At 41.5% G+C, this 8,122-nt stretch overlaps 1 protein-coding gene across 5 annotated transcripts in view; it reads left to right on the top strand.

Annotated features, from left to right (window-relative positions):
• The window catches only part of Ttbk2 (tau tubulin kinase 2), a 170,168-nt gene that overhangs the window by 89,900 nt on the left and 72,146 nt on the right, over positions 1 to 8,122 (top strand). For all 5 annotated transcript variants that reach the window (XM_008846835.3, XM_029570228.1, XM_029570227.1 and 2 more), the window contains one exon: positions 4,981 to 5,054. In XM_008846835.3, the coding sequence (XP_008845057.1) occupies positions 4,981 to 5,054 (74 nt within the window). The remainder of the gene's footprint in view (positions 1 to 4,980; positions 5,055 to 8,122) is intronic.

Genomic DNA, 8,122 nt, shown 5'->3' with positions numbered 1-8,122 from the left:
AGCCCCAGAAAGAGGCTGTCAGCCCCAGAAAGAGGCTGGCGGGTGTTGCAGGATCAGGAAGCAGAGAGAGGTGGGGGCGGGGCCGGGTCTAGAGGCAGTGCTCCTGGGGCCCAAGGAAGGCACCAAGCCGGTGGGGGTGAACAGGGTCAGGAATCAGCAGTGGCTCCCCAGGTGTCTGGGGCCCCAAGACTAGGAATGGCACAGGGCCCAAGCTAGGAGTAGAGAACAGCGGGGGGGATGGAAGGGTGAGCGGGGGAGATGGAAGGGTGAGCGCGGCTGGCGGAGTCAAGGCGGGGAGGGCTGCAAGGTAGACTTACCCCCAGAGAGGCCTGAGGGCGTGAGAGCGGGCCAGGAGAGTTAGCCAGTGGTGCAGGTCCCGGAAGCAGGGAGAGGTGAGGGCGGGGCCAGGTCCCGCGGAAGCAGTGCTCCTGGGGCCCAAGGAAGGCACCAAGCTTGGCCTTTTATTTTTAGGCAGAGTCTTACTGAGTTATCAAGGCTGGCCTTGAACTTACTCTGTAACCCAGGTAGGCCTTGCATCTGTCCTTCTTCCTCTGCCTCTCGGGTAGCTGAGGTTATGGTCTTTACTACTAGGCCAAGACTCATTTTATTGTTTGTTTATCTGTGGTATTGGGAGACTGGGTCTTACTATGTATTCCTGTCTGGCCTTGAACTCATAGAGATCTGCCTGCCTTTGCCTCCCAAGGGCTGGGACTAAAGGTGTGCAGCACCATGTCCAAGACCCATTTTCATATTTACTGATGTTACTTCAACTTAAAATCTGTTTCAGTTGTTTCTGATGTAGTGGTTAAGAACAAAGGCTTTAGTTGGACTGGCAAGGTGCCTCAGCTGGTAAAGGCACTTGCCACCAAGCCTTATGGCCAGAGTTTGATCTGTAGGACCCACATGCTAGAAGGAAATAACTGACTCCCACATGTTGTTTTCTGGCCTGGCATGCACATGCCTCCTAACCAGATAAATAAAAAATATTTAAAGAATAAAGGCTTCGGGCCGGAGAGATGGCTCAGTGGTTAAGAGCACCGACTGCTCTTGCAGAGGACCTGGGTTCGAATCCCAGCACTCACATGGCGGCTACAAACCATCCTTAACTCCAGTTCCGGGGAACCCGACACTCTCTATTGACCTCCGCGGCAGTGCACAACACAGGTGTACTCACATACATGCAGGTAATACACTCATACACATAAAATAAAAATAACAGAATATATTTTTTAAAAAGGAATAAAGGCTTTGGGATCAAATTGCTCCATCATTTTCTAATTGTATGATTTTTTACTAAGTAATTAACCTCATCAATCCACTTTTATATCTGAAAAGCAAAATACTGATGCCTATTGTTATTGTGAGAAATAAATGCATGAAAGTGCATAAAATGGCCTAAATGCTTTCATATTCTGAATATTTACTTCAGTATGTACTCAGTGTTATAAAAGTTATTTTAACAGTTACGCTAAGTGATAGCAAAGAGTTACTGTTCCAATTAAACTAGCTACTCCATGATTCCAAAAATTGTACATTTTTATTGTGTTAACTTTATTAGTTTCATTAATTGCATAAATATAAAATAAAAGAGCAGCAGTACATTATGCTATAGAGTATGAGAAATGAACTCATTAAATTGTTACCTAAAGTGATGGAAATATATTGATAAGTCCCAGAAAATCTGCTACCAACCATGTTTTGATTGCTCAACGAAGAATCAACGGTTAATTCAATTTCTGTCTTTGTTTTTCTTTTTAAAAACTGGGCAATTTGGGCTAGGTGTGTTGTATAAGCCTATAATCCTGGCACTCTGGACACAGAGATATAAGATCAGAAGTTTAGGGCTAGCCCGGGCTGCTCGACCAGTTTAAAGCTAGTTTGGGTAACTTGGTGAGATCCTGCCTCAAAATAAAGGTGAAAAATGGAGTAGGGATCGATCTCAGTGAAGGAAGGCTTGCCTAGCAAGACTGTAGGGTCAATCCCAGGCCTGCTGAATAAAAACACAAAAAACACTAGGGCACTTTAATAGAGGGGGGAATGTTAGAGGGGAGAGAGTGGGCATGGATTTGATCAAAACACCTTATATACATGTATGAAATTCTCAATAAAGTTTTTGTAAAAATAAAAAAAATGCATAAAAATTTGTTTATGTGTATAAGTGCTTTGCCTGCATGTATGTAAGTGCATCACATGCCTGCAAACCCAGAGGGGCTAAAAGAGGGCATTGGATCTCCTGGAACTGGAGTTACAAACAGTTATTAGCCGCCATGTAAGTGCTAGGAACCAAACTTGGGTCCTCTGGAAGAAAGACTCATGCTCTTGATGCTGAGCCATCTCTCCAGCCCCCTTGTTTCTTCATTTTTATCTGTTAGTGTGATAGACATTGTTTTCTAAAATAAAAAAGAGATGAAGTGTTTTAGTATGAGATTTTTTTTTCTTTTTTTTTTTTTGGTCTGTTTGAGATAGGGTCTTCCTGTAGCCCCAGCTGTCCTGGAACTTACTATGTAGACCAGGCTGGCCTTGAACTCACAGAGATCCACCTGCCTCTGCCTCCTGAGTGCTGGGATTAAAGGTGTGCACCACCATGCCTGGCTATAAGATAAATATTTTAAGAGGAACATTCTAAGAGCAATTAAATCTAATGTAGTCTTGTTTTTATATGCTTAAACTGTCTTTGTAGTAGAGGCCCTACATTTAAGTGCCATTGAAGCTGGATGCAGTAATATATATGTATAATCCCAGAATCTGGAAGGCTAAAACAGGAGGATTGACACCTTTTCTTAAAAAAAAAAAAATGTGATAGGAGATAGTGTCTTTTTGTTGTTTCATTTTGTTCTTTTATAGTGATGGAGGTAGGATCTGACGTCCTGTGCATGCTAGGGAAGTGTTGCCCCACTGCAGTGCACTCCTAGCAGTGAAAATGGAGGCTGAAGTCTGGGCAATAAAAGGACAAATTCAAACTCAGTGCTTTTTCTGTGAAGCAGAGGCAAAAATTACCAATTGACCATTGGTGTGTTAGCTGATAGCCCAGGTGCAAAAAGAAGAATGATAGAAAGTCTGGTTGGCAGCACAGGCCTGTGACCCCAGCACTCAGGAGTCTGAGTCCTGCAGGAGGGGGAAATTTCAAAGCCAACCCAGGGCAACAAGACCCTGGCTCCATAAAACAAAGAAACAAGATTGTCCAATTTTTAGCCAAAATGAGTATTAATTGTATTTATGCTTTAAGTGAACAATTATTTTTGAAATGTTTTATGTGTGTCTTTAATCTCCAGATATATAACATCTAATGTGTCACTGTTTTATTTTACAAACTACTTTCTTCAAGAATTGCTACCCTTGTCTCATATTTCTTTCACCCTTTATAAACTGGCTTCTACCCCTTTCAACCTCTGGTGACTGCCTAATTATTTATATACGTGACCTTTTCTTTGTGTGTGTGCACTTGTGAAGAGACCAGAAGACGATGTTGGATGGTCTTTATTGCTGTCTACCCTATTCCTTTTACATGGGTCTCACTGAACCTGGAGCTCACTGTCACCTACACTGAGTGACCAGGAAGCCCTAGCAATCCTCCTGCCTTTGCATGGACTTTTATATGTGTGGGGATCTGAGTTCAGGTCCTCCTGCTTGCACAGCAAGCACTCTTGCCCTCTGAACCATCTTCTGATCCCATGAGTGAGTTATTTTATAGATTTTTGTCACTGGCCATTTCCATTGTCTACCACAGTTTCATGGAATTTTCTTCCTTTCAGGCTATTCCTGTATTTTTCTTTTTTTAAAAAATGTTTTATTTATTATTTTTTATTGTATGTGTATGAGTGTATTGCCTGCATGTGTGTAAGTGTACCTGTGCAATGCCTGTGGCGGTCAAAAGAGGATGTCAGGTCTCATGGGACTGGAGTTAGACAGTTGTTACCCACCATGTGGGTACTGGGAATTGAACCCAGGTCCTCTGCAGGAGCAGTCAGTGCTCTTAATCTCTGAGCCATCTCTCCAGCCCCCATCTTGTATTTTGTTAAGGGACTATTTTTTATCATGCTTTTAAGTGTTGCAGATTTTCCGGATTTATATTGTAAAGTTTCTTAATTTTCACTTTTTTTTTTTTTTGAGACAAGGTCTCACTATTAAGTCCCAGCTCATCTTGAACTCATTATGTAGTGGGGGTTGGGCTTAAATTCCTGATCTTCCCATCTCTGCCTTCTCATTTATAGAATTTTGAAAAGCTCATGCGCTGTATTCTTTCCCATACAAGTTGTCATCCAGTGTAGAATTGAAGAATCTTTAAAAAGTTTCCTAGTTGGTTTTGATGAATAGCTAGGGCTGTGAAACACTGACCTATACATGTGAGATTCTTCATCATTGAGCATAGGATTCCTCAGCATCTAGTGTCTGTCAGCTTCTCCAGCACCATCTCTTCCTGCTCTCTCTCACTGTTTGCTGTCCACATCCCTTTTTCTGGCTCCAGAACTCACCAGGCTTGGTCCTCTTTGGTGACTGTAGCATACTTTTCTAAATTGAAAGGTCCCAGATTTCGTCTTGTCCCTGTCTCTTCCCAGCCACGGGAAAAACACTGGACTAATCCAAATCAACCAGACCAAGAAAGTCATGTCATAGTGAGTGGCAGAACATATATAATAGTATTTGTATTTCTAACCATTCTTACTGCTGTTTTAATAATTATTGTATATGAGCAGGTTAATCTTAAAAAAACTTTAAAATATTTTCCTTTCTAAACAAAGCATTTTTTGTTCCCTCGTTTATTTGTTTATTTACCCATTTACCCTTTATTTGAATATACAAGGAGCAGAACAGGACCTAGGGATGAATGGGTAAAAAAATCTTAAATAATATAAATGTCCTGTTCTTTTCAGCCTTAAGACACATTTTATATATTTTATATTAAACATAAAGTACTATAGAGAAAACTAAAAAGAAAAACTATGGTATTCCTTTTCCACTGTTTTCTTTTTTTTTATCCAGGGAAAGACCATGTTTGTAGATTTATTGGCTGTGGAAGAAATGATCGTTTCAACTATGTGGTCATGCAGTTGCAGGTATGTTACCTTTAAAATTTATCTTAAAATCTTTAAGTTTTGATCAAAGTGCCCATTATAGTAAATATGAATTTAAAATGACAGCATTCTTTCCCCCCTCCCCTTCGGTCTTTTTGAGACAGGGTCTCCCTGTAGCCCCAGCTATCCTGGAACTTACTATGTAGACCAGGCTGGCCTTGAACTCACAGAGATCCACCTGCCTCTGCCTCCCAAGTGCTGGGATTAAAGGCATGCACCACCACGCCCGGCTTTTATTTATATTTTATGTGTATAAATGTTTTGCCTGCATATATATAAGTGTGTGTATGCAATACCTGCAGAAGCCAGAAGAGGGTGTCACATCCCTTGGAACTGGAGTTATAGACAGTTGTTAGCTGCATGTGGGTGCTGGGAACCAAACCCAGGTCCTCTGCAAGAGCAGTTAGTGCTCTTAACCACGTCTTTTTGAGACAGGGTCTCCCTGTAGCCCCAGCTGTCCTGGAACTCACTTTGTAGGCCAGGCTGGCCTTGAACTCACAGAGATCCGCCTGCCTCTGCCTCCCTAGTGCTGGGACTACAGGCGTGCACCACCACGTCCAGCCCCAAAATGACAGCATTCTTATCATGTCTAAATGCTGTACACTGTGTACATGGAACTTTATTTAATGATAGAGATTTTTTAAAAATGAAGTAGTTGGCCTTGAAGCTGTTTCAGTTGATCTGTATCTTTACTGATTGCCATTTTTTGCAAAACTTTTAATTTCAGCATGGATTGTGAGCTATAATATGAGTCTTGCCCCTTCCCCATGCCTTCTCCCTCCATCTTTCTTACCTCAGGCATTTCAAATTTCCATTTATGCCCTCAAGTACCAGTCATTACTTTGAAGTTGTAAGCATTGCTTTCTGTGTTTCCTTCCATGTAATGATGTTCCCTTTCCTTTAGATGAGAGTAAAGTTGGGTTGAGAGAATATAAGTTCACATAGGGAATATAGCAGTAATGGTTATTGTAGGAAAAACAAAGAAACCATTCCATTTTCCTTGATGATACCTGTGTTCCTGACCACCCCCTCCCCCCAAAATTTAAAAGCCATGGTGCACCTATTGTCTGATTTTGAATTTTGAACATTTCCTTTCATCTTTAACAGACTTGGTTGTGGATGTTGGTTCCTTTATTTTCTTTCAAGTTCCCTAAATAATAGTAATTTTATATGCATAAATACTGGCCTAAATGTTTCTTCTCATTAGAAGGCTTTTCTTGTTTCCCTCAACTATCCTTCAGCATTTGACTTAGACCTAAAGATATTAACCTTTTTGTAAATTATAGACTTAAATTTTTTTTTAAGCAGTCTTAAACTTACTATATAGTCAAGACTGGCCTTGAACTCAAGATCTTCCTATCTTAATCTCTTGATTTCTAGGATTTCAGTCATGAGCTACCATCTCTGGCTTAAAATCTGTTTAAAAATTATTGCTAAGTTTTGAGGATGGGGAGAATGCCATGGCACGTATGTAGAGGTCAGAGGACAATTTGATGGGAGTCAGTCTCTCCTACCATGTGGGTCCCAGAGATTGAATTTAGGTGTCAGACTTGGCAGCAAAAGCCTTTGCCCTCTGGACCATCTCACTGGTCTTTAAAAGTCTTTTTGAGTTACATGATCCACCATCTATCTCATTAGCATAGTTTTATTTTATTGAAGTAATTTCCCTTTTACATTTTTTAATTCATTAATATGTACACTGTTTTCTTCCTCATTGGCCTCTAATAGAACTATATGCCTATTATTTTATTGTTTTGTTTATATATCTTGATTTTTCTGTATACCCCCATGGGATGGGGGGAGAGAGGACAGTTTTGATCCCCATTTTACAAATGGGAAAACTGAAGATGAAGGGAGTTTGTAGTTTGCAGTGGAGTAAACTTGATGGTTAAAGACTGCTGGAAGCCAGATGTTAATATCTTCATTCTAATAGAGAAAGCTCTTCAATTTGTCTTCAGACTATTATTAGTGAATGAAGAGATATATAGAAGAGGGTTTCTTAGACTACAGAATCTCTCTCAGTCTTAGAATATACTCATTCTTATTCTTAAAGTTACCTAAATCTCACTGTCTTTGAGTGGTAAGGCTCTTAGTACTAGAAAAACTAATAAGATTGGTGTATATCAGTAACGGGCACCTGGCAAGCTTCTATGGACTTGTCTAAGGACCTTTCCATTTGACTTGCATGCTATATATATATTTTTCCCATTACAAGAAAGTTAACATGGTGTACTTCCCTCTGTGTGTTGGAGCTGTGGTCTCCTCCTGTAAACCTGGAGCTGTGGTCTCCTCCACTGAGCTAGAGTGTGGTGCCACCCTGGGAACTGGAGCTGTGACCCCCTTCCATGAGCCAGAGTTGAAGCCCCCTCCTGTAAGCCTGAGCTGTGGTCCCTTCTTGTGAACATGGAGCTGTGGTCCTCTACTGTTAGCCACAGTTCCACTATCCTCTGGTGATAAATTGATGGTGGAGCAGGGTGGAGTATGGAGGACTTCTAGATGTTAGGCAGTAGTTTCAGCCTTCTCTTAGTGGCTGCTTTCCCCACAGCCCCCTTAATCTTAGGTCCCAGATTATGTATGGCAGTGGTTCTGCCTCTTATGCCAGGGACAGGGGAGGTCTCTATTATTTGAAGATTCTGGTCTTGGGAGGACTGATTCTCTAGAACGGTCCTCCCATTTCCCCCGAGGGCCAGTTGTGGTCTTCAGTCCACATGTGGGCCTGGGCATCCAGGCCTTTGATGTTGGCCCTCTCCCATTATCAGACACCAAGAGTTGTTTAATTATTTTTCTGTTACTCTTCTACAGCCCCAGTGTGCCTTCACCTGTGCCCTATGAAAAATATAAAACATCCATTTGAGCTTCTAGAGATAAAAATCAGTCTGGGAAATTTTTAAAAAAGGAATAGAGCCGGGCGTGGTGGCTCACGCCTGTAGTCCTAGTACTTGGAAGGCAGAGGCAGGCAGATCTCTGTGAGTTCAAGGCTGGCCTGGTCTACATAGTGAGTTCCAGGACAGTTGGGACTACAGGGAGACCCTGCTTCAAAAAGACAAAAA

The sequence above is a fragment of the Nannospalax galili genome, unplaced genomic scaffold (assembly GCF_000622305.1).
Source record: "Nannospalax galili isolate Female #2095 unplaced genomic scaffold, S.galili_v1.0 scaffold342, whole genome shotgun sequence".
NCBI classification, from domain to species: Eukaryota; Metazoa; Chordata; class Mammalia; order Rodentia; family Spalacidae; genus Nannospalax; species Nannospalax galili.
The sequence above is the reverse complement of the archived record's forward strand: the minus strand, read 5'-3'. Positions and strand labels throughout refer to the sequence as shown.